Genomic DNA, 27,466 nt, shown 5'->3' on the forward strand with positions numbered 1-27,466 from the left:
GGCCAGGGGGATACTTTTTATCTTTTTAAATTCAATTAAATTTGAAATACTTTGTTGATCCCGAAGGGAATGGAGGACTCTGCATTTAACCCATCGCTATCAGCACTAGGAGCAGTGGGCAGGCTGGTTACTGGGTACTGGGTTCGATCCTCATGGACAGACCTACCTGTTGGGGAGAGGGATGCTGGGCAGGGGGATGCTGGGTGGGGGTCTGGGCACAGTGGGGATGGGGATGGGGAGGGGTACGCCCCCGTGGACGTGGAAGCTCGGCCGACATCTCCGGCCCAGCGGGTCGGCCGGCAGCGGCTTCTGGGGCGGGCGGGGCTTCTCTGGGTCCTAAAGCCCGACAACACAAAGACATTTACTTAGTGGTGGAAGTCATGTGTGTGTGTGTGGCTCAACAAAAGGATGTATATAAAATCCATTGTTCAGTTGAAGCATGTTTATATACTGAAGGGCTCATGGGTTTTACGTTCTCTCCGACTCAAGTGGACGACCTTGAGTTGGTCAGTGTCTGCTTTCCCACGTAACCGTTTGTTGCATTAGATTGGATACTTTAACACTGTGCAATGCCTGCAATGAGCAGTTCTTTGTTATTTATGGAAAGGGTTTATGTAACATGCTAAGGGCATTGAATAGAATGGCACATATAGAGGCACTTATGAAATATGGATTACCAATATGGTATGTAGACTCACTGGGCATACACACACACACACACACACACACACACACACTGTCTCTCGCCACATACATATTCAGATTGCATAAATGGAAGAAATCCTTGAGCTGCATATGATTTTACAGAAGCATCTTACAGAAAATTGAAACCCAAATAATTAGCATATCACTTCATGCATACCGTTCAGACAACAATGTGAAGGGGGGCACTAAATCATTCATGAACAGAGTTGCGAAGAAGTAGCTGAGAGGAAAAAAAAAGATGCCTCGACAACGAGAAACAAAGTCACGCAAGGTTATCGAGCCGAGGTGTTTACACGCATTCTGGTTGAGACCTGTTTGTGAGGACCTCCATCGGGCCGGTCGAATGGCGCGAGCCGCAAGGTGAGCGGTACCGCCGATAATTGACTACCCCAATGTCCTCCCAGAGGGACCATTATTTTTCGTATTGTTCATGCTGCTTTTCTCCATTCACCTATGGACATGTGCTGAGGGAATTGCTCGACTCATGCAAATATACAAGGGAAACGCGGTAACACACTTTGGAGACGTCGAGGACAAATAAAGGACATTTTGTTTGATCCTGTGGTATCAATTGTCTTGATGAATTACCTGATCACAAGACTTGAGAGTCTCGAGACTTGAGAGACCTTCATTTCATAACGGCGATTTGTAATTATTATGTCTGTATGTATTATGTTATTTAACCAGGTTAGTCTCATTGAGATTAAAATCTTTTACAAGAGAGACCTGGCCAAGATGGACAGCAGTACACAGTTCCAACATAAAACACAAGACAAAGTACAAGTTCAATACTAAGTGCAATAGTGATAATACATTAAGATCATTGACTAAAACATTTGCAATTTCCAATGGAGTCCGACGTCAAACTCTTTACGACAGCTTTAAATTCACTGAGTAACGAGGTCTTGAAGCTTGAGCTCCTTCTGCAGGTTATTCCAGGAAGACGATGCAAAAACCTTAAAGGCCTTTTTCCCACTTCTGTCTGCGCTTCAGCAACAGTCATAAGGACCGTGCCCTGAGGCCGTAACCCATGGGGGACACATTTCCGGGACATATGCAGTGAGAAATAACAGGGGAGTTCTAAAATCGCCTTGTAGATAAAAACATAAGTGACTAAGGGCGTATTCACACCTGCCTTGTTTGGTTCGAACCAAACCAAAAAAAAAAGAATTGCTGGGGGGGACCTTTTGGGCTGGTGTGAATACAAACCATCAAACTCTGGTGCGAACCAAACAGTCGGACTGAGACCCAGCCAGAGAGGTGGTCTCAGTTCGCTTCCAAACAAACCCTGGTGCGGTTTGTTTGTTTGAGATGTGAAAGCGAACGCACCTCGGCCCGATCCAGTTCTAAAAATCATACGCCTCATTGGACGTAACAGGCACCAACTCAGTCACGCGCATTATGATTTGATTTGATTTGATTTAATTCTGGCTCAAGACAATAAAAACAGTAATCCAAAGGATGACATGCAAAAGTACAATACTTATTTCCAGCATGGTCCTTGGTGTTACAGACAATAAACAAACAGACGAGGAGCAGACACATCACATAAAACCAAATAAATAAGAAAACAAAACTGCTGTAAAAACTAAACTATCCAATTTATCAAAAAATATCCACCTTGTTCCATAAAATCAGCTTGACCTGTCTTTTAAAAGTCCCTCGCGATGATAGGAATTGTGTAGTAGTAGGCAAACTATTCCAAGCCATGATACCAGTGGGAATTACCAGTACCATTATGGGAATTATTGATTGATAGATTTTTTGTTGTTTGATATCTTTTCACCCAACGGTCTGACAAAAGCCCGTAAAAAGTATGCTGGAAAACACACATAAAAATGCTGATGCATTTAACACAGTCAGCACCAGGATAAAGGCCCATTCACACCCTATGGTAAATACGGATACGGACGCTTTCGTCCGGTCCCGGAGGTTGTTTCGTCCGTCAGTGGGTCCGTCGCCTCTGAGCTTACGAATCCGGAGTGCTCCGGACGAACCGGAGCACTAGCACCGGAGATCGATGCGGCAGTAGAGTCAGAAGTCCAACCATTCGTGAAAATAGAGAGTAGCAGTCCTATAATATCTGATATGTATATATATTTTGTATTTAACATTTTATACTTATATTATACTATATACCTGACATTTTTATTTTATTGTTCACCTGCTTTGGCAATGCAAATGTATATTTCTCATGCCAATAAAGCTTTTTTTAATTGAAATTTTGAGGAGCGAATCTGCGGGTTAGTGAGGGGTGTCACATGGCACCGCCGCGTACACTTTATGCCAGATGACACAGAGCAAAATCATCTCCTCTACAGATACCATGTTTGTGATTGTCGATGCCGGTCATTTTATACACGACAGTCACTGCTCTCTAGAGGTTGTTTTGCGTAACATCCATAACAACGCTGAAACCGGACGGAGGTATGAAGGGTAGTCCCCCACAATGTTTGGTACAGACGGACGAATTACGGAGGTATGAGGCGGCCTTAAGGGAGAAGAGTTTGACCAGTCCGCAGATCAATGTATATCACGCTGGAAATCCATAATTGTTTACTTTCACCGGCGCTTCCCCCCCCCCTTTACCCCACCCCATACCTTTTTGTCCAATGATTGAACAATCTTTGCACACATGTGGGTTTGTTGTCAAATTCTGGGACTGTTGCGAAAATTTCAATGTGAAAAGGAACCGCACCAAACCAAAAAGTAAACATTGTATTTTGGTCTGGACCAAAGACAGCGAACTAAAGGACTTTCCTGGTGTGAATACGCCCTAAGACGTTGCATAAAAAGAGAAGACCAGTTAACTTTTGAGTACAACGTACAGTAATGCATCAAGTAATTTATACTATTAACCTTAAGTGGTTAAAATAAAAAGAGTCCCTCAATTGTATACGTTGTTGTGTATTCAGAGTGCAGCAGAGTGAAGCATCTCAGACATTCTAATGTCTGCTAGGGAGACGCCGCTGTGGACCGCTGCCCCGTCTCCCCACTCTCGTCTGACACTTGTGAGAAACTGGTGGAAACAGACGTATCTCCCACTAAGCTCTTCAATTTGCCAAAAAGTAATCATTCTGTGTATCCTCATCCAACAGAACAAAAACCCCATGTCTGTAAGAATGTCTCGGCTGCTAAGCTGAAGCTAGTACGATCACTAGGTCCTCAGGTGGACGTTTAGCAGATTTCAAAGAGAAAAGCTAACTGGGTTGGGTTCATTTAGGACCCTTGTACTTTTTAGTATGCACCCATATAGAGTGGAGCAAGGGCAACATTTTATATTCGATAGAGCACAAGTATATATTATACATATGTATATATTTATTTTTTTCAATGATGGCTTTGCAGTTTGGAAATAAGTGTTGCCTTATTTGGCCGCTGATTGATTAAAACATGCTCACTTCATTTGGCAAAGATACATGGTTGAGGATCTGTGTACTTTAATATATTGCACAACCCATTGGCCAATAAAACATTCCAATTCTGTTTCTCTTTCAAAAAATAATCTTTTTGACATTTACAAGGTTTACAATCCCAGCCGCTACATGTTGTTTGAAATAGGGTTTACATGATTGGCTAATCATGTAAACATGCCTTCTATTCAAATTATTCGCTCTCACAACGTTAGCTTCACACGGCTGCTTGGTTTTTAATTAGCGTAAATCCAAGCAGGATTATCTTCCCTACTTCATTCCCCACTACTTCTTCAATGCTGAGAAATCAGATATAGGGGCAAGATTGTAAAGTGCTTAGGCGGGTGGATTCCCAGCTGAAAGCCTGGGAATTTGAACTTGATCCCCAATGTCTGTGTTGTGCCATCTTAGAGCAAGGTGCCCTAACCCCGACCTGGGGCCTCATGTACAAAGACTTGCATGGATTTCTGACTAAAACTTTGTAGACGCCAAAATCTGGAAAGCTGCTGCACACAAATAAATCCGGATGTATCAATCCTTGCGTAAGAACGATTTCACGCAGATTCTCTTTGTACATCCCAATTAACGTGAAATTGAGCACACATGCACAAGCCCGTCTCTCCACCCAGTCTCCTCCCTCATTTAATATGCTAATTCGTATAAATAGGCCTGCAGTAGTGCGCTGGTTAGGAGAAAGGAGAACATGGAGAAAGGAAGAAAAAATAATGTTGTTTGGCTCTCTTTCCTCCGGAATCAGCACCAAAAGCAAAAAACTGGCGTGGGAAAACGTTGCCAAGTCGGTCAATGAAGTTGGGGCGGAAAGCCGAACTGTGGCTGACATTAAAAAAAGTGGTAGGACATCAAGGTGGACGTAAAAAGAAAGGTCTCTGCCCACCGGAGAAGCGTGGGTCAGAGCGCAGCGGGGCGGAGTCTGGGAGCTCGCCCTATTTGAGCAAAGGGTGGCAGCTGTGATTTGGGATTGGCTCTTTTTTGACCAAAAAATCATAATAGTCGCGGAACAACCGTTAATTTTGAATGCGACCATCTTCTAACAAGGCCAACACTGCCATTGTCAACCTATCGATTATTGCCACATTTTGCACATGCTTTTATATTCTCATTCAATTTGGATGCATGCTGACGATAGGTTGTATCCATACACCCAATGTGTCAATAATATGTACATAATTCGAAATTGGCCGACTGGTTCATTGATGGATTGATTTTAAGTAACAATGGCTTGTGCTTACTCCACTCAACATCACATAATAATATTGCAGTCAAGAATTTCACAACAAATGTGTGAAGAGAGATCATATGTCATGCGTGGTCCGGAAAATATGTAACGTTTAATAAACAAGCCATCACTGAAAATAATATTGCTGGGGCTTCCTTTTAATTCCAATATTGACAATTTAGTTTTATGGGTCTGTTTAAGTTTAGCCTAACAACAGTGTCACATTATGCGTCTCGACAACAATAACGCATGATTGAAGCGCATTTAAGATCACGCATTCCGACGTTCAAATCCACTTTGAACTCGCCTCATATTGCAATATTACTTCATGACTCGTGATCGCGTAGGCTTAATGTTGTTGCGCTGCATTGCCTCTATGTGCCGCCAACTGACAAAATGCAGCAGAAATGTGCGTAAGCCAGGCATTTAGTTTGCGTGGAGAACTGCATATTCTCACGTCAAGTCAGTCTTTGTACATCCGAACGTTTGTGTGAGAAGTTGCTTACGCAGCTTTTTTGTGCGTAAGAAAGCTTTGTACATGAGGCCCCTGCTCCTTAATGACATGATTCAAGAAATGGTCACTTCTCAAACAAAATAGGCCTAACCACCACAAATAATAACTTGCACAATTTATACAGAGATAGAAACCATTCATTAGTCTATTCCCATTAGTTCTCTTTGGTCGTATAGTTGTTTTCTATAGAATAGACGTCAGTTACCTGAACTATGAACCACCTCTCTCTCCCTGGTCCCTCTATCATGTTGTAGCCTCATGTCTGGAAGTGATTTCATTATCTGCATCCAGCAGACAAAGTACCTTCATCCACATCTGATCCCCCCCCCCCCCCACCACCGGTAGTGTGTGGATGTGAGGGGCGGGGGGGGGGGGGGGCGTGTCCGGCCTTGACATTCTTAAATTGTCGTGTTTGCCGAGACCAACCGGACCGAATCAAAATGGCGGGAACATCTGCGGGCAGACCCCGTGGGTTCACTGCTTCCCCTCACATCCCATAATGAAGAGAGGAGCCCCATCAGCAGACCCCCGCCCTGCAGTCGATACTCAGGCAGCCGGATCAGTCGCCGCCCGACATCAATACGGGGACTGGTTAACCACGGAGACGCAAGATGGTGTCCTGACTCTTAATGCTCTGTTTTGTATGAAGAAATACATTAGCAAACAGCGTTTCCTTTGAAGGCATTATTCGCTGATTCCCTCATTAACCGCGATTGTGACAACAATGTGATATTGAACGGCCTCATTGAGACGCAATAACCAACCAAAATAAAACCCTGTGTCATTTTCAATTTGAAATCCACATCTGCTGGGCTAATTACAAGACTCATCACACACACATGCACGCACACACACACATGCAGACACACACAAACCCCCCCCCCCCCCCACACACACACACCCACAAACATACACACACACACAACAGGCCCTCAAAAAGATTAGACTAGTAGAATGACACACACACCCACACACGAAAGACACCCAATAGAATAGACTAGCAGAATAACACACACACACCAACACACAAAAGACCCCCAGTAGAATAGACTAGCAGAATAACACACACACCAACACACAAAAGACCCCCAGTAGAATAGACTAGCAGAATAACACACACACACACACACACACTAAAGACCCCCAGTAGAACAGACTAGCAGAATAACACACACACCAACACACAAAAGACCCCCAGTAGAATAGACTAGCAGAATAACACACACACACACCCACACCCACACACAAAAGACCCCCAGTAGAATAGACTAGCAGAATAACACACACCCACACCCACACACTAAAGACCCCCAGTAGAATAGACTAGCAGAATAACACACACACCAACACACAAAAGACCCCCAGTAGAATAGACTAGCTGAATAACACCCACACACACCCACACACTAAAGACCCCCAGTAGAACAGACTAGCAGAATAACACACACCTGGTCCAGAATGTAGGAGGCGGGCTGGCGAGGCAGGCTGTGGAAGGGCGTGGTGCCGGGGGCCAACTGCAGGTGGGAGGCCGTGTGGGTTGGCCGGAGCCTGTGGTGGGCTGGGAGGGGAGGCAGGGTGGGCTGGCTGGACCGGCCCACGCTCAGGGACAAGGGCATGGGGTGGCTGATGTGCAGCGGCTGGTAGACCGGGAGGCGGCGCAGGCTCTGGGACTGGAGGTTGCGAGGGGGCAGAAGGGGCTCTGAACTCAGGAGAGAGGGCTGGGGGGGGGGGGCGAGAGAGAGGGAGAGCATGGGAGAGAGGGTGAGAACGAGGGAGGGGGGGACCGGGCGGGAGGGAGAAAGGCAAAGATATTATTTTTAGTTGTTAAGTTAATTGTTTAATTGATTAAAGTATTGTACAATTATCCCTTCAAGCAAGAACATTTCTGAACATTTCTTAATTTCCTTCATAATCTTCCTAGTCCTCCTAGTCTTCATAATTCCTCTGTCTCTTTCAACCTTTCTGTTTCTGCGTTTTGTGTGCTAATCAGGCCGACTTTTATTTATACAATACAATCACAGAAAGTAAGACTTTCAACATTTATAGAATTATAACTTTGTGACGGATGTTCAGTTGAAAGCTTAAGTCAGAACAAACACCACACTGTCATTAGTCCTGACAGAATAGGAGCATGATATTTTAATGGTTGGTTGGGTTCCATACTGGGTTCCACCCCCCCATGTCCCCAGCCGACCTGCAGGGATACTTGAGCAAAGATAACCTAAGCCTCCAGCTCTTCCCACATTAATCTGTATTCACCACAAGTCAATCTGTATAGAAGCCGTCTCCTAAACGACTACACAGTAAACAGTCCTAATAGAATGAGACTGTTGGAAGCCAGATCGCAACCAATTGTCCACTGCAGCTGTCAGTGCCACGGCGCCAGAAAAAACACCTGAAACGACCCGACTAGTTGGAGAGTGGAGAGACACACACACACACACACACACACACACACACACACACACACACACACACACACACACACACACACACACACACAACCCCTTGTAAAGATGGGAGCTGGCCATCTGTACATCTGGATGACCCAGTGTAATCGGCCTCTCCCAATTATCCTCACAGTTGGACGGCATAGTGGCCATCCAGCAGACGAGATAATGAAGTGATTTAATTGGTGCTGGCTGATAACACCCGAGCAGGGTATTTATCCATGTCGTGAAAGCCACATTTATGGAGTAACTTGTGGTTGTTTTGCAGCCTCGATGCCAGCGTGTCATGGAAGAGGCCGGTGTGTGGAGGTATAAAGGTTAACAACCCTAGAAGTCAGAGTCTCGTCTGCTCCCGTCTGAGGACAGATAATAGGGCCACACATCATTCTGCAACCAAGTCACTCGTCTAGTCTGTAGCTTCCCTCTCGTCTCTGCTGGCAGACAAACCTGACTTTGGTTTTTCCAAAGGCAAGACGGTGTGATTTCTGTTCGTACCGATGTCAAGAGATACGTTTCTGACGGTAAATGTGGAACACGGAGATGTATTTAAAGCAGGGGTTGTTGATGTGGTTCTTTGGTGCGGGAAATACAGTACGTGTATCTAGTAAAACAACGAAGGAATGATGAGCATACCAAAGAAAACTCAATGTCAAAACTAATGTCAAAGTCAATGCTCCTTGCAAATGAATTCAAAAGACACCATGTTTCATTGTCAAGGTCTTCACGGGTATTATAATTGAAGTACATCTCCAAATTCCAAATGTCAGTGCATGTCTTTCGAATTCCTGCATTATGAATAACATGGAATGAATGCGGTACATCCCTGCACGAATGAGACACATGCATTAACCAACAGCACACACTCTCCAAATCCAATGTCAACGTTTGACTCGACTACAAACATCAACAGCCATCCCATTCCACCTGGCGTGCTTGAATCAATCAAGCGCGTTGTGCCACCCGGAATAGAAAACCATTTCACCGCATACAGGGACAATACAACAGGCAGGAGTATAATGACAGTTTTCTATTCATTAAAACACCAAGCGTCATTGTATTTCCACACACCTCTGGCTGCTGCCAACAACTCCCTATAATTCATATTTCTTCAAGTGAGATTCTGTGTCTGAATCAATTACCTCGCCTGCCCCCCTGTTTGTTTTCACACCGAGCCGGTAGGTAAACAGGTTTGGATAAGCGTGACCGTGCCAAACCCTGGCTTATTGTCAGCCTACTGAAGAGACCCACAGCCGCTAATACTGAATTATTACAATAGCAATCATAGGCAAGGGGGCGGTGACAGGAGTTAACACATGTTTACACGCATGCGCACACATGCATATGAGGACGGACACACACACACACACACACCACACACACACACACACACACACACACACACACACACACACACACTGTGCTTTCCCCAGCACTTTTCTCTTCAGAAGACAAAGTGCAGTTAGAGAGAGAAAGGAAGAGAGAGTGGTGGAGGAAGCAACTGAGAGTGCCAGCTACCTTGTAGATGTTGTGGTTTCCAGAGGATCTGATTGGGGACTTGCGCTGTGGGGACACTCTGAACATGGACTGGGTCTTTGTGGGACTCGTGGGTCCGTTCGCCTCAATAGATCTGCAGAGAAACAAAAACAGTATTTCATACTAAAGGGATAATGCTCTGCTACTTTGTATACATTAGAGTACGGCTCAAGCATAAAATCTCTGCCATCAACGCCCTTTCTGACAAAAAAATTGTTCCGAAAAAGTTGGCCCATTGACATCCTCAGTACAGGATAAGTGGTCTCCAAGGTGAACCAATGACGTCAATGGTCCAACCTTTCTGGGATTTCTTTCACAAGAACCAGTGTTGATGAGTCAGACCGCGCTGTTGAGGAAGCCAGGCATATCGGTGCAACGCTGAGCGAGGCGAGGAGGGTCACCTGAGCTTCCACATGCTGTTGTTCTTCTTGGCGAACAGGAAGTGCAGCAGTGACTTCCTCTTGAGGAACACCACCAGGGTGAAGCCCAGCAGGGTCGCCAGGAGCACCAGGATCGCCACGGTAACCGACACACTGTCCGCTGACACGCCGTATGACAACACACACGTTAATACGCACACACGCACGTCTACATGTGGGACAAGATGGTGACGCACACGCACAAGGACACATACGATGACACACGCATGACATAATGTCGGGAGAGAAGGGATAATTATATAGCAACTGATAGAATAAGCAGAGCCCTCAAATGAGACCTTTCATTTAAATACTATTTAAATACAAGGTTATCAATCAAATACTGAATTTCTCACAAAATATATCTCTTAGGGCATTTTCAATTGTTTGGCTTGGAGTTAAACACCCTTACCACCAGACTATCCTGCCCGCTATATGAATGCTAAACAGTTTATCGCCACTGGGTTTTTGAGGTAATCGGTGGCTGTGGATAGACAGCCTACCTGCCACTCTGATGGGTCCACTGTCGATGCTGCCCCCGAACCCCGAGCCCTGGCAGAGGGGCGGCGCCCGGTGGGACTCACAGTGGCAGTTCTTCTTGTTGTTGCACACCTGGGAACACAGCGTCAGCACTCATCACATCAGGGCGCCCCCGCCGCTTCTGACGCCAGAGCTCACTCTGAGGTCTGAGAGTTCTTGAGTTAGTTGTTACAGATATTTACTAGAAGTTCGCTCATGGCTACGAATCATTAGACTATTCGTAGACTGGGATTTTTCCTCTTTAGAAATGTTCAACCAACAAAGTAAAATTAAATATCTACATCTTATATGCCAGCAATCTTAATGTTGTGAACTTAACAAACAGCAAAAAATAAGATTATGCCAATACTGCAATATTGCATTATGACTGATGGAATATTTGTATCCTGTTTTGTCCTGTACACAGTGCTAGTACTATTCCCAGTAAATGTAAATGCTATGGGAAATGCTCATCTCACACAATTCAGAAAGTGTCTATCAGTGAACAAAACTAAGTAAGAACAAATCTTCTCATTATGATAGAGCAAGATTCAACACAAAATATAACAACACAACCATTGATTCCTAACTTCCAGCAACAAAGTTGTCATTATACATTTCCTTAGCTGGGCGCTGATCCCAAACACGCTTATCTATTGCTACAGATTGTGTTGGAAAAATAAAATAAAGTGCTTTAAGGACTTTAATCTATTATGCATTGGGGAAAAGGAAATCATTTGATCAGTCGATCAGGAGATGTAAAACGTATACATTCATTCATCTCTGTGATAGAGACTGAAGTTCTGCTGAAGCCATTGTAAAAAGTCAATCTGGCTGGAGGCGAAGCCTTCACAGAGCTAAACCACAAAGTACATAAAAGATGAAAGAGTTCTGTTCAAATATTGATAAGAAAATGGGAAGAGAAATGTGAACTTGTTTTAAGCAAGCACCAGCCAGTCCTGATCCGGTTGGTATTCCGGAAGGTTTAGAAGGTATTTTCACCTTCACACGTCTTTATCAGCTTTATATTTTACAAATACATCACTGATATGCATTTTAGATGTTGACTTAAAAAAAGACGACACGTTAAGTGATTAGTAGCAGGCTATCCTAAAAGGTATTTTTTTGTATACTGTTTTTGTATACAGTCCCTTGCACCAAACCCCACAGATGATGGACAGATCCTTAAGTGGGGTATAAACGATGCTGTTTAACAGAATTGATTTCACCTCAGAGGGCCAATAAAGATTGATAGAACGGCACAGCTGCCATAACTCACACTGTAGGTCCATTGTTGCTTCCGCGCCGCACAGCGAAGACAGATAGCAAACACTGTTACGCTAATGCCCTGGTTAGCATCGCTCCTCCACATACTTTAAATGATGAAATGCTACAATAATAGCACTTGAGGAGTAAGACAAGAGGTACCGTAATAGATCATTTTTTAATGATTCTCTAAGCAATCCCTTGAACATATTTTCTGCAAACTTTAAACCAAATTGGAGTGACTGAATACTTTTTAGCTAAATGAAATAATCCATACAGGGAGCAGGATGGTGTAGTGGCTAGGGGGTGCGATTCCCAGCACTAAGGTACGGTGTTTGATCCACAGCCTACCTGGAGGCGTTCTCCAGCAAGAGGCCGAACCCGCTGCCTTTTGGGTGATATAGTTGGCTTAAAATAATCCACGTAATGTCTGACTGTTATGAATGTAGTTCCTGTACAGCTTTTGACCCATCCAGAGGTAACACTTCAAAACAAACACAAAACCAAGAACATGGAGCCATCATCTGGTGTTACAACAACTCACCCCACGGCCGCTGCACTTTCCAGAACATTCATGGACGCCAAACTCACTGACGTTCTGGCACTGGCGATTCAGGCACATCTTTTCACGTGGAGAGAAAATACGTAAGCGTGTATACTATACTGTATGCAGAGCAAGTTATTGTAGTGTAGGTACACAGGGTTAGTGCTGCAAAAATATTCATTGAGTAGGTTAAAGGGTTAGTGTTTGTACTGCAGCAGTATGTATTGGACATGTGAAAGGGTTACAAGTTATTGTTAGTTCTGCAGTACTATGTTTTGAGCATGTTAATGGTTAGTGTTAGTGCTGCAGTAGTATGTATTGAGCATGTGAAAGGGTTAAAGGTTATTGTTAGTGTTGCATGAGTAGATGTGGAGTCTGTGAACTGTTGTAAACCACAGCTTATACAAAGCGTTTCCCCTCACCATTCCCTCTCCACACTTGGTACCGGATAGAACCAGTCCGGGGTCCGGCATGTCGTCCCCGAGGTACACGTGGGTCCCCCGACACAGGATGCGCCCACCTTCCTGCATCGGGATGTTGGTCTCTATGGAAACGGCATTTGTTCCAATGACTGGGCGATTGGCCCCTCCCTGGCACTGGATTTTACCACACTTTGCGTCCCTGTTTATCAAAACACACACACACACACACACACACACACACACACACACACACACACACACACACACACACACACACACACACATATGAAAAGATAGGACTACATACGTGTCTGTGTTAAATAGTGATATGTAAACTGTCGAAACGGAGACATATGAACCGATGCGTATAACAAGATGCATATGTGTTGGGGAAGGGGACAAAAACTATAGTGTGACGCCCTGGTTACCCCTAGGCCGGGTCGTAACAACAGTATCATATCAACATCTAATAAGTGTGCATTTTGTGTATTGAGTGTATTTTTCGCCTGTGATGATAATCACTCAAAGGCAGCGAACAACTCTGCTAAGTGCTCCATTCATTAGAGCAATTACATCAATTAGCGGAGGCCTTGATTACGGAGAACTCCACTCAAGTGTGAGGATGACGGAATAATTAGCGAACAACAATTGCATGGATTGATTAGCTAATTAGCTGGAGGCAATTATAAGGTGTCATGGAAGTCTTTTTCACATTTTTTTGGGGTCTCTGATTGCGCTAATGTGATAGATTGTGGATGACGATACAGAGTGACCTAGCCGGTGTGTTGGTTTTGTGCAGTGTGCTTTTCACCCCAGCTCAGTAGCAGCGGCCTCCGTCTTACCTCGCCTCACATTTGGCGAAGGAGCCCTTGGAATCTTTCCCACAGTTCCCATAGGGGTCCCCTGCAGAGTTCACCCTCTCAAAGCAGATCTCCGGAGCAGGGGTGGCTCCTGAATAGAGAATAAAAAAAAGATGGAAGATAGGAGCAATTAAAATTGAGACCTTGAGGACAAAAGAGGAGAGGAGGCGTGTGGTGAGAAAGATGGAATATAATATGGCCAGAAATAAACCCCCATTAAACCTTTCATCAAACCTACATGCATTTGACAAAGAGTAAAGATACTGTGAAAATGAATGAAAGAGGCCATTAGACAGAGTAATTAAGAGAGAAAAAGAAAAAACAGAGTGAAAGAGAGTTGGGCCAAGGGAGAGCGTCGACACAGCAACGAACAGAAACACAAAGACAAAGGGGCTAGTGTGAAGGTGCGTGAGAGACCAAGATCACATTGGTTTGTGGTGGGGACTCACCAGGGCCCCACAAGGTGATGCACTGCTGCTCGTGGGTCTGGCAAATGCCGTTGTAGCAGTAGCCGTCCACGCTGGTGCAGGCGTGGCCGTCGTGCAGATACACGTTGGCGGGGCAGTGGGGGCTGGTGCCCGTGCAGAACTCTGGCAGGTCGCACGAGTTCCCCGCCTCGCGGCACGGCGTGCCCGCCAGCTTCAGCTGCCGGAACAGTGTGGTTCTAATGAGGCGGCAGTAGCTCAGGGGGTAGAGCTGCGGGTTCGCTGGTAACCGCAAGGTTTCTAGTTCCATCCCCGGCTCCTCCTAGCTAGAGTGTCGAGGTGTCCCTGCGAGGCACCTAACCCTGATGGCGCCCGACGAGCTGGCTGTCGCCCTGCATGGTTGACTCGCCGTCGTTGTGTGAATGTGTGCATGAATGGGTGAATGTCATGCAATATTGTAAAGCGCTTTGCAAATGCAGTTTATTACCATTTACCATAATGAGGCGTGTTTTGTTTTTTTTGTAAAAAAGGCAGGCGACCTACAGCCGTGTTTCGGTGCCAATGCTGGACACTAAGGTGTATGCACTCATGCAAGTGGTTATGCATTACAAAAACGTACGCACACGCACACAGATGAAAGTATGGACACACACTGACGTCCGTGAATGGGTGAGAAGAAAAGAACACGCATGCAAATAAACGCCCCCACACACGGTTTCCCGGTGTGCAGTGAGGCGTCTCCTTTGCTTTCTTTTCTGTGTGAGAACAAGATGTAATTTAGCCGTGAATAAAATCAATGCTAAAAGACGTTTCTCCACATGAATCAATATGGAAACTAGGCTACCAACACAATGCACTGCTACAAAGCACTTGATCATCTGCGGCAACAATATTTTCAATGGAAGCACAAACACAAACCTGTGATATCTTTTTACAAACACATTTACATGACAAAGGCAAATGCGCTGCTCAGGCATGATGCGGTCGGTGTGGCGCCGTCGCTCCGCCACATTAATGTGAACGTCTTATTATTTGGTTCTGATGCATGTCAACACTGTTATTCTATGTACAGTGTAACATCTATAATATACACATATATTATATTGCTATGTACAGTGTAACATTAATGTGTGTGTGTATAGAAATATGATATGTGTGTATATTATAGAGTTTATATGTAAGGTTGTATTTGAATATATTTATTTAAACAAATCAATTTCTGGAACTCTATATTTCTTACTCTTTTAGTCTTACTTCTTGTACTTTTGTTTTGACCTAGAACATCTATGACACGGGCCTTGACCTTAGAATTGTGGTTCTCAGAACTACCGTGTGTTCAACTGTGCATTTGATAAATAAAACACTGCAATCCCTAATATTTAAATATAATGTTACAGTAATATTAACTGGAGAGCGGAGCAGAACGTTCACACACTGGTTGGTGAAAACATTGGATTTTACATGTTTTCTGTAAACATGTTCACTGACCCTTTAAGATTTAGCGGTTAAATGTTGCTCCTTCTGAGCTCTTTTATCGATTGTCCTCCTTACCATGCAATCTTCACAGCACTGTCCATGAGCGCACACAGAGTCTCCCTTCAGAGTGCACATGGTAGCGTTGCAACACGGGTTCATGCACTCCTGAGAGAGAGAGAGAGAGAGAGAGAGAGAGAGAGAGAGAGAGAGAGAGAGAGAGAGAGAGAGAGAGAGAGAGAGAGAGAGAGAGAGAGAGAGAGAGAGAGAGAGAGAGAGAGAGAGAGAGAGAGAGAGAGAGAGAGAGAGAGAGAGAGAGAGAGAGAGAGAGAGAGATTATGTGAGTGCAGAGGAAGACATAAACAATAATTGCATCATCAACAGAGGGCTTCAGCTAAGAGGAAAGACGTGCCCTCCATGTCGTGACATCATGAGACACGATGTCATGATCAATCACTTTTGTCATCAATAGGAGGAGGATGGGCTGCTTCTGAAGGACCACTTCGTTCACAGTCTTTATTAGTATTTCTGTTTACTGTGCATTTTCTTTAACTATGGTTGGGGCCTTTGCCCGGTGCCGCTAAGCGTAACACATATAGTATAACTGTATTCCAATACAAGAGGAGGCTATCAAGGTGTAGGTAGTCCCCACCTGTCTGATAGGACAGCTACAAGTGCATGCATCTCAGCAGGAAGAGCCATGAGTGGAATGTTTACGGTTGCAGCCGGGACACGCTGCCACAATCACCATTCGTCTCCCAAGCACTCAGTTCCTTTGTTCGCTCTTTAGTCCGAGCAGAACTTTTGTGATTAGATTTGCTCGGGCACTGCTCCGCTACATTAGATTTAACCTTGTTGAAGATTTCCAGATCGATAAACAGAGGGAATGGGTTCTGTTTGTTTTTTCTGGCCGAATGGACTAACTGGCAAGAGGTTGGAAATGTGTGTTCTGTGCTGAGGTGATGTATCGCTTGGGCAGGGTCCATAAATGTCTCTATTGCCTGAGCGGCGGGCTGGGTCGTCTGGGCTAATAGGCTGGGCGATGGATGTGGGTTTGATCTTAAACGACCAGCTGCATGTCTAAGTATCAAGGCATTGCGTTTGAGTGTGCCTTTGCATGTGTTTGTTTGTATTTAAAAAAGAAAGAGAGGGAATGAGAACACATTGAACCAGAGAGAAAGACGGTGAGAGAGAGAATGAAAAAATGAATGGAAGGGGAGCGAGAGAAACTGAGTGAGAGAGAGCTAGAGTGAAATAGACGGAACGAGAAAGAGAGAGGGAGAGAGAAAACGAGAAATAGATGGAAAGAGGGAGAGGAAAAAGGACAGAGTTGTTTGAACGGCACCGGCAAACAATGCTGGTGCTCTGGCTTGCGCTGATTACACATTTCTATGTTTCATTTGTCAGGCGTTTGGACGCTGTGTGTGATTAATGGAGCGGCTCGGGGGAAACGACATCCCGGCGGCGGCGGCTGTCAGAAGCCCGTTCAGCCATGTGGGGCGCGGGCGAGGGAGAGATGTAAACACACACGCTCCTATCAGACACACCTGCTGGCGGGATTGGGCCTTCAAAACTTTTCTTTCTTTTCTTTTTCTGTTGATTTCTGGTTTCATCTTACCAGGAACAATGAAATGACAACGCGGTTGTAAGTATTCTCCAATCTTGCCTTCAGGGGTGTAGACTAGAATAGGGTTTTTTTAATGTGTGGAGACCTATTACCACGGTTAGATTTCATATTTCAATGCATGTGAACTGATGACAAATTTAATTTCGTTGCGTATCTTCCGTCAAACCAAGTGTAAATCCAATTCTCCATCCAGACACTCCAACACAAGCCCTTACACTCTGTGGTGGACTAAAGTCAAACACCTCTTAACTCGTTGGCCCGTGATGAATCCCAGCCATGTGAGCCAAAGCCTCACCTCGGGCTCCCCACAGTCGCATTCCTCTCCCTCCTCCACGTAGCCGTTGCCACACTTCTGCCCCCCGTAGAGCACCTTGACCTCGGGCATGTTGTAGAGACACATGCCCACGCCCTTCTCCAGGCTGGCCGCCAGGTCCTTCTTACTGCAGCTGCTGAACACCGTGGGGAAGGGATACCTGCAGGGGGGGGGGGGGGGAGAGCAGCAGATGGACCCCGGTTAGGTGACAGTGGAGGGGATTCAAAGGGAGGGAGGGAAATGCAGAGAAAGAAACCATCAGTGAGTGAGTGAGTAGATGATGGAGAAAAAAGGGCAATGGAAGACAGAAAGATAGAAGCCAGGCACTGAGAAAAGCCAGGCACTGAGAAACCACCAGAAGAGTTATTCTGCCTGTCTGGAGGATGAGTGCCCAACGAGCCCATGACTTGCCCATGTCTTTGGATAAACAGCCACTCTACCAATAGGCCAATAGGAGGGCATCGTACACGGAGGACAAAGTGACCTGGATTGCTGCCAGCTACAGTCTTAAATCAGAGTTTAGTGAAGACAAAGCTGAGACCCGTGCACCCATTGGAACGCCATCAGGGACCACATTAAGCGAGAGAGGGAGAGGGAGAGGGAGAGATCTATCTATCAACTGATGAATTCTGAAGTCTGACAGACGGATCATTTGACCGTCAGACAGTCATCCTCCGAATCACCTCCATTCAGAGCGAGGACAGACGGGTTAACCCTTTTAAAGAGAGAGACAAATGCCCGGGCAGCGTGCCGCCTCTCCTCCTCCCTGGCCTGTGTGTCTGGCTCTGACCCCTCCGACCAAGCTGTCTGCTCCGGAGCAGATATGAAAAGACCCCAGGAGGCATGATAGCCCTGAGCCACATCATCCCAGCAACAACAACAACCACCACCAAAATCTCTGAAACAAAACCGGCACACACAATCGACCTACCACTGATGAGACAGAGAGAATTTGGCTTCTAAAAGGGGGATGATGAAGGGGGAGGTGGGTAAGGCTGTATCTCTATGCTCCCACCGCCTGGGTCAAGCACAGCTCACACAACGTAGCGTGAAGCGGACATTTGTTTGGAAAAAACTCCTGCAGAGCTACCAAGGGGGGGGGGGTTGGGTAGCTAGCGATGAAGGCCTGGCAGTGAGCTCCATGGCTGGAGGGGAGGGGAAGGGAGACAGGGGGCCACTCACACTGAGCCAACTGGCATGTGATGTTTCAAAAAGTTTCTCTCAGACACAATCATGACATAGGGCCCCTTCATGGTGCGAGATCAGCCACGCTCATCGGCGGTTGCCACGGGATACGCAGCCACTAGAAAGCTTGGCGTTTCTGACAGCCTGCGGAGCATTGCGGAGAAGTGTGTGCGCGTGCGTGTGTGTGCGTGCGTGTGTGTCTGCGTAGCCTGGCTCCGTGCACAGCAAGAGAAACACCGGGAGCCCGTCACATAGGGGCCAACCTGGCAGCTGTAACCTTGGCTACTCCGCCCTAACTCCAACTCTCTGTTTTAGCAGGGGGTAGCGGGTTTCTCTGGTCCCTTACGGCAACGGGAAGCACATGCTTTTTTTTTTTCTGTGGGAGGCTGATGTGCTGATGCCGGTGCGGGGATGAGGTGGATGGAAGCGGCAAGGTTTTAAACCACAGCGGTATCCATGGGGCTGCGGGCGCCTGTCCATCTCTGTCAGCACTGACTGCTTTCTTCTTCTGCAGATAAATGATTTTCTATTACTCCTCCACCTCCGCTAACCCTGTGTGTGAGTGTGCGAGTGCGTGAGTGTGTGTCTGTGTGTCAGCAGCGCCTAAATCTGCTCGCCGAGCTCACACTCATAAATTGCACACAGCTACACATTCACGTGCATTAGCTTGGCTGCTTCACGCGCACGCACTCGCACACACACACACACACGGACACACACACACACACACACACACACGGACACACACACACACACACACACACAGGCTTTGCAGTAACATTGCTGCTAGTGGATAACATGGATGGACACTGACAAGAGGGAAGAGCTATAGAAGAGAAAGTGAGAAAACACAGCTTGGGGATGCTGGGCGGATGTGCGATGCAGTGAGAGGAGAGATGGAAGGGGGCAGAGCACATGAGTGAGCCTCTACTGGCTCTCTAATTCCCTCTGTGGGGGTCTGTGTGGCCTTCCACCCGTAAGGCTGATATCCCCTTTAGTGGTTGCACCGTCTCAGTGACCTCATGATAAAGCATTGTGTTCTCTCTCTGTATCTCTTGCCCACTAACTCTATACACGAGCACTGTGATACAACGGGAACACACATCTATATTTACACACACACACACACACACACACACACACACACACACACACACACACACACACACACACACACACACACACACACACACACAGTGTGTTAAGGCCATACCACATGTCTGGTATATTGTGCATGGAGCCCAGCCAGGCAGGAAGTATACTCTGAGTGTTTAATAGGAAGAGGTAATGGCTCGCGTCCACCCACACCTTCCACGTGTGCAGCCACTGGACGAGTGTTTAATCAGGCTTCCAAGTGTCCTGGCAGCTGTACAATTGTTTCAGTTTAATATACCGCTACGGCGAGGGGAAACCAAGGTTGAAAGTTGTGTAAATGAAGGATTTGAGGATGAGCCCTGGATATAATTATGTCCATCATGTAGGATTAGGTAAATAATAGTTTGTATGGGTGGGTGAGCGTGTGCTATGATGCAACACAATGAAACGCTAAATGAAGTACATTTTGTCCTTATGGCTGTGAAATACATAGGCAAAATATGTGAAGCTCCATGCACATAACTATCTTCCACCTGATCAATGCTGAAACGTCTTGTATTCCTACAGTCTGTTCTTGTACACCTAAAACGATTGCTATTCTAGGAGGGGAGATGAGCTTAGTTACGAGTGTCAAAAGATCCAATGCACTGCCGATCGAGGTCAAGCTGTTACCCCATGTAGAGCCTCCGCCCATGGGCCTGTAGTTCAACAGGGCCCCCCTGCAGTGGTTCTCACTATTCACTTCCCGATAACACCTGAACCAGCCTCTGAAAAGCTGCGAACCCGCTCAGAGAACCCAGGATTTCCTCTCGCTGTCAATGATGCAACACTGAGGATATAAACACTTCCATAAGTCAATTCTTATCCGTCCGTCCTTCCCGTCTCAGAAGGCCTCTGGCTGTTGTCTCGACTGAGGAATCGAATCTTTGCCGGACTGTATTTACAACACAAACATCTGCCGGAGACCATAAAAAAGGAAAAAAAAACGTTTTTACCGGTCGTCGCTCTCTGTGTCTTATCTCCTTCCAATCTCGCAGGCTCTTGTTTAACCTCTGCGCCGATCTCGCTCGTACAACAGATATATCATCAAATACAATCATCGGTTCTTTGAGCGGACTCCCAGATCCAGATACGACGCGCCCCTCCGGTATCTCCATGGATCTCTCCGCCCGCCCCCAGGCCTTACTAGATCTGGTGGCGCCATCAATGAACACCTCGTTCAGATGCAGTTAGTGCTCCTCTTCACAGGCCAGTGCAAGCCAGAGATGTCCTGAACGCACCACTAAAGTCTGACTTATGAAGACGCACCCGTGGACTACGGGGCGGTGGTTTAGCTGGAGCAGACTATTAAAATAAGTAATAAACCACATTTTAATGTCTTGGGAGTGAAGGGCAATAGGCTCCTGATTGGTTTCTGAAATGTTGACCAAAAGGCCTCTGGGTAATATTTCAGGGGATAAAATGAGGCGGATGAACTGCTGGGTCAAGCGTGAACTTAATTTCCCCCCCCCCCCCCCCCCCCGTGTGGCGTACCTCTGCATTATTCTCCATTACCACCCTCCTGCTGACTAGGGCTGTCACCAGATTTGGAGGTTCCTAGATGTGTGTAGAAAAGGTTCCTAGATGTGTTTAGAAAACTGAAATACCGTTCACAAAAAAGTAAAGTTCATTTATTCAAAGTGACTTACAGTGCCTTTTTTAATCTACTTTTCATTAATGTGCTGCTAGAGGTTAGGCCTCTTGCTCAAGGTGGTCTTCAGATGCGCAGTGGGCTTAACAACTGGATAGTACGTATCTAGCCATCCTTCCAATTTATCTGGATTACATTGTGAGTTCCTTTGTTGAGGACCTTGACAGCGCACACACTCGGTGCACATTGAAGAAGTACATTACATTACTCTTATCATCCTAGAGTGGAAATGTATTTTCCAGCATAACAGGATGAGGTTATCCTGTTGCTGCAAGGGAGCACACACACCCACACACATGCACACATCCACACACACAAAAATCTTTGTGTGTCACAAAAAAGAAAAAATCAAAAAGTTTTTCTTCCACAAGAGAGAAACTGAAAAATACATAAATTTGGTTATTAAGTGTTGGAATATAACATTATTTTTTTAACACTATCCTGAGTGAAGGACAGACAGAAATTCACAGATTGCTGCTTTCTGGTTGGATTTACAGTTGCATGTTTTCCCAAATCGATAGAAAGTAAACAAAACACTACAATATAACTACATTGACGTCAGAAGACAGTCTACAAACATAATTGCATGGCCATATATGGGCATGTGGCACCAACTTGCATCTTTCAAGCCAATCAGAGAAAAGCAGTTGTTGTGGCGTGTGTTTCGCCAGAGGTGGAGCTGTACTACCTGAGTCATTTTGTGTGTGTTTGATAACTCCTCAAAGCAGCTGTGGTCTGGAGACAATGGTACAATAAATCAAGAACAAACAGCGGAAATTTCCCACATTCAATTTGACACTTTAACATGGTGGCAACTAGCACAGTGTTTCTTTGCTTGCTTTTAAACAATATTTCCTCCTGCTTCATAGAGGAATCAAGTCTTGAGTTCATACGTCGGTGACTTGTGGGGACTTCGAATCAGATAAAGTAAATTGGCATCAGCCCAAGGGTGAAATCTGTTATGACGTCTCGGGGCCCGGTTATCTGGCTGGTGTTTACACAGGAAACGACCAGGCGGTCCATCATCGCCAGCAGGCCGTTATCACAGAGACCCAGACCCAGCTGATACACCTGCTACTTCACACGCTGATGTTTGCTTTAGTCTATGTGTGTGTGGGACCAGATGTGAAGTGGTAAAAAAAGAGGTGGGTTAGCTTGCCTTGCCTTCATTCTACTAATAAATAAAAAAACAAACAGCCGGTACTACAACATGTGAAATTACAAACTGAATCTAGAGTGGAAGATTCAGCAACGTATGTGATATGGGGAGCAAGGCTCTCAAAGAAATTGCTAAAGCTTAAAGTCACATCGCTTAGATATTTAGATGTGATTTTAAGAAGTTTAAGAGTTTAAGAAGCTGAACATTTTGATGTACCATACAGTATGTCTATATAGTATAAAGACTGGAGGAGCAGCAGCAGTTGCCTCTGCTCACTGTTTGCCCTCTCTATGGGCGTATTCAAACTAGGAAAGTCCTTTAGTTCTCTGGCTTTGGTCCGGACCAAAATACAATGTTTATTTTTTGGTTTGGTGCGGTTTCTTTTCACATTGCAATTTTCTCAATAGTCCAAGAATTTGACAACAAACCCACTATCTATTGGATATCGGACCCAAATATCAAACAACAAAAAACGAATCAATCAATGATCGGACCGAGGTGCGTTCACTTTCACATCTCAAACAAACCGCACCAGGGTTTGTTTGGAAGCGAACTGAGACCACCTCTCTGGCTGGGTCTCGGTCCGACTGTTTGGTCTGCGCCAGAGTTTGATGGTTTGTATTCACACCGGCCCAAAAGGTCCCCCCAGCGATTTTTTTTTTTGGCTTGGTTCAAACCAAACAAGGCAGGTGTGAATACGCCCTATGTCTCTGCTTTCTCTGTCTCTCCACTCGCCATCTCTCTTCCCTGTTTGTATTCTCTCCGTCTCTCCTCCCTCTCTCTCCTCCCTCTGTTCCTCCTTTCCCTGTGTTCTCTGTGATTCCTGCATCACTACCTGCCTCTTCAAAAAAAGCATTCTTCAGCACACTGTATCTTGTATCACTCTATTAGCATTTAAAAGTATGTAACAATTCTGAGTGATTCTAACTTTACTTGTATTGTTTCTTTGCACTCACTTTGAGGTTGAGATCTTTTGCTGACATCAGCAGGAGGAAGCTTTCTTTTTTTAATGTTTTAAAAGTCACAGTATATCTGTTTGATAGGAATCACAACATGCTAGTCAACTTTTGACAGCCAGAACCGACTAGCAAAAGCAAGCCCCATTCTACGAGCCCGGCTGCCGCAAGAAACGATGTGATTGGTCACAGATACCGTGTCAGAGTAATCGTAAATACTCATAATGCAGCCAATTTTGAATATACTACGGCTAAGGCTGGTACATTTGGAACTCTTTACTCAAGAAAATTGGAAAGTTCCGTAAACTCTATTTCAAGGTGTGTTAGTGCTATTTTGAGGCGCGTTTAAGTGTGTTTAGCCTCGACTGCTCCGTTTACGTGCGTTTAGCCTCCACTACAGCCGTGTGTGTGTGTGTGTGTGTGTGTGTGTGTGTGTGTGTGTGTGTGTGTGTGTGTGTGTGTGTGTGTGTGTGTGTGTGTGTGTGTGTGTGTGTGTGTGTGTGTGTGTGTGTGTGTGTCAGCCAGCCAGCCAGCCAGCCAGCTCTGGCCGATATATGCTTATGTGTGTGTCTATGCATTTATGTGAATGTATGTTTGTGTTTTCTGCTGTGTGTGTATGCATGTGTCTATGTGCGCACATACGTCGACTGCCCTGCAGCCCCTGGAAATCAGGAAAAGGCAGCCCTGTAGCATACACATCTTAAATACACAGCAGCACTGGTAAGCTCTTCTCAGCGGCTCAGACAGCTCAATCACCCACCAGGCAGGCGCAACTGCTAATTTTGTCTGCAAAGTAGCAGCCGCAGTGATTTCATTTGCAGCTGAACATGTCATGGTGTTTAATGGCTGCAACACAGAAGTGCTGTAAGTAAGCAGGGATTTTCCCATTGTGCTCCTGTGTCCTTGTGCCGGGCGTGAATTCAAAGCGCTTTCGACGGCAGGCAAGAGAGGAGGGTTTCATTCATCTGAGTCTGCTGAGCCGTGGCCGTTTAGTATTCAACATCAACAGCGTGCGGTGGACATGGTACAAAGACAAGTATTTAGACCATTACAGTACTGATGTTACAGTACAATAGCACCAATGCGTGAAATATGTGCAGTAAAAGACATAACTAAATTAAAAGCACAAAGAACTATTCACATATGGATGATAAGAGAATTGTGTCATCTTTAATTAATCAATTCTATATTAGCTGTATAAACTGTGTTCATTAACCATTTGTCCATTGTGGATGCTTTCTGTGAAGTATGTTGCATTAATGCTTAAGAATGACCGTTGCATCATGCACCCTTTGCTGTTCTATAATCAAGACACATTTGGCTGCGAGTCCGAGTCCGAGTTCATCACCTTGTGTTCAGTACCAACATTGCTCTACTGTAAATGCTTGTGGTTTAGTGCTAGTCTTAGCGCTCTACAAAGACTCCTACATTTAGACTTATCAAAGTTGTTTACCTCTATAGGCGTGGTTCCTGAACGGTCTCTTAGGAGTCTTTTTAGGAAACACTCCTTACGTTGTTCGTAAACTGCGCTGTCCAGAAAGAACATGCTGAAATCGATTGCTCAGAGATCGATTTTCCATTTCATGCGCAGGTGCATGACAGCGTTCTTCAAAATATTGCAGTCTTTGAGGCTATTTATTATGTAATACTGTTTATGCTGAAACTGCTTTGCTTTTTGCTACCTGTCAGTGGCCAGTGTGTGTTTATCCAGTGAAAAGTGTCAAGGGAAAGAGGCAGTGGTTGAAAAAAGTCTTTTGACCACTTATTAAAGGACAATTCCGGTATTTTGAACATTGAGCCCCCTTTCTGGTTTGTCTAGGATGAAATAGAGTGGTTGACATTTTGACTATTGGTCCTGTCTCAGGTATTTGGCTAATTTAGAATCGCCGCTGTCTGCTTCAGAATGACTGGCAATGGGCATTCACAAACCTGTCCTTAAAACAACCCTAAACGTTTGTTTTCAGAAATGTGCAACTCACGGAGTGGTTAGTGGTGTTTGTTGATGTTCCAAATCAAGTATATTAGCAGTTATTAATTAATTAAGTAATTACAGTTTCTGTCATGTTTTATTTGGCATTTTTAAATCCATTGATTTCTGGTAGAAGACGTGTTGCTCGTTGACCGGAAATGGAAAGGGGGGCTGGTTGTAGTCTTTTCACTCGGTCTAGCCCTACTGTTGATACGGAGAACTAAAAGACTACAACCAATGAAAAGAAAAGACTACAACCAACTACGACCAATGGTCAAAATTTTGGTTTTATGTGTGACGTAGCTTTAAGAAGGCTTTAGCGTTTAGAAGGTTTCGGGAAACCAGGCCCTGTGCTGCGTCGCCCGTTTCTTTGCTATGATTGGTTGTGCCTATCTATGTGCGTCCAGAGGCATTTTGTTCTGTGCCCGTTGGTGACGCACTTTGGAAATCGATAATGAACAGAGAGGTTCCAGACTGATTGCAGGTATCAGGCTAGATCTAGTGTGTCACACTGAAGCTTTCCTCAACGGCAGTACTGTATTTGAGGTCATGATGCTGGAAGGGTCCAACTCACCCTGTGGAGGGGGTCATGATGCAGCCTCCCCGGTCCACCGTCATCCTGCAGCCACACCCCCGCTCTGGCGTGTCGTGGTTCATCCCAAAGTTGTGCCCCAGCTCGTGGGCCAGGGTCACGGCGGCACCCAGAGGGTTCTCCGAGTGGTCCTGGGAGAACCCGGAACACAGATACTTGATTACCATGTTGGAGGTTATACAATTCATCTGGTTCAACTTGTCACGTGTCACTTACTCCAATGGAGCTGTTGTTTATGTTGAAATATATGAGAATCAAAAAATAATAAAAACACCCATGGCTCAATTAACTAGACTATGTGTGTCTCTATTCAAATATATTCAAAATCAGTCAAGTCTGTTTTTAAATCTATTTGGAATTGAGGGGAAAATGCAGGGAAATCTGCAGTGAAAAGGCACTTTGAGACACTTCACATCACAACCATTTTATGACTTAACACTAAACTCAGTTATCCACTAATTTGGTCCTCTGTAGATTTGGCAGGTAATCCAAAAAAAATAAAATAAATAACAAAACAAGTCAAACTCAGAACAGGCTCCGGCCTCAACCTATTTCTTCTTTCCCAGCTCCTATCCCCTGTCCTCCTGCTTCCCATTCCCTATCACACTCTAGGAGGGGGACACATGAACCCATCCCACCCCAAATGCCACCCCAGCTGTGAAGGCCCCAGGTGTTTGGGGGCCGTTGATGGGACAGCTTGGCATTGAACAGCTGAAAGTCTCTGGACACACCTTGCTGTGTGACTGGTGGAAGCAGTGCTAAACGACATCCTCAGATGGACTGACTCCCGGAGAAGAAGTTTAGGATTTAAAGATCTTTTTAAGAGACAGTGGAGAGAGAGAGAGAAGGGAGTGGAAATAGGATGGCTGTGATGAGAGGCAGCCTGCCACCAGAATTGCAGAGAGAGACGAGAGTAGCGACGTAGACGGCAAGGGATCCGGGGAGGGTGGGTGAAGGGGGAAGCAGTAGATGGAGACAGGAAGTGTAGCGTTTCGGGGCGGGATTGACAGCTCTGTGATGGCTCTGGTAGGATGTAACGTGGATGTGGCAGTGTGCTGTGTCACATACACCACAGAGCTCACCCACCTATGCAGTGCGCA

General features: G+C 45.5%; 1 protein-coding gene across 1 annotated transcript in view; it reads right to left on the reverse strand.

Annotated features, from left to right (window-relative positions):
* The window catches only part of adam12b (ADAM metallopeptidase domain 12b), a 72,177-nt gene that overhangs the window by 1,748 nt on the left and 42,963 nt on the right, over positions 1–27,466 (reverse strand). Inside the window, exons 11-22 of the mRNA XM_084470278.1 lie at positions 26,349–26,497; positions 17,703–17,880; positions 15,859–15,948; positions 14,332–14,527; positions 13,865–13,973; positions 13,023–13,221; positions 12,601–12,678; positions 10,775–10,883; positions 10,254–10,392; positions 9,835–9,946; positions 7,318–7,587; positions 167–336 (exon numbers count right to left, since the gene is read on the reverse strand). Of these exons, the coding sequence (XP_084326404.1) occupies positions 167–336; positions 7,318–7,587; positions 9,835–9,946; positions 10,254–10,392; positions 10,775–10,883; positions 12,601–12,678; positions 13,023–13,221; positions 13,865–13,973; positions 14,332–14,527; positions 15,859–15,948; positions 17,703–17,880; positions 26,349–26,497 (1,799 nt within the window). The remainder of the gene's footprint in view (positions 1–166; positions 337–7,317; positions 7,588–9,834; positions 9,947–10,253; positions 10,393–10,774; positions 10,884–12,600; positions 12,679–13,022; positions 13,222–13,864; positions 13,974–14,331; positions 14,528–15,858; positions 15,949–17,702; positions 17,881–26,348; positions 26,498–27,466) is intronic.

This window comes from Micromesistius poutassou (assembly GCF_964030765.1).
Source record: "Micromesistius poutassou genome assembly, chromosome: 7".
Taxonomy (NCBI): domain Eukaryota; kingdom Metazoa; phylum Chordata; class Actinopteri; order Gadiformes; family Gadidae; genus Micromesistius; species Micromesistius poutassou.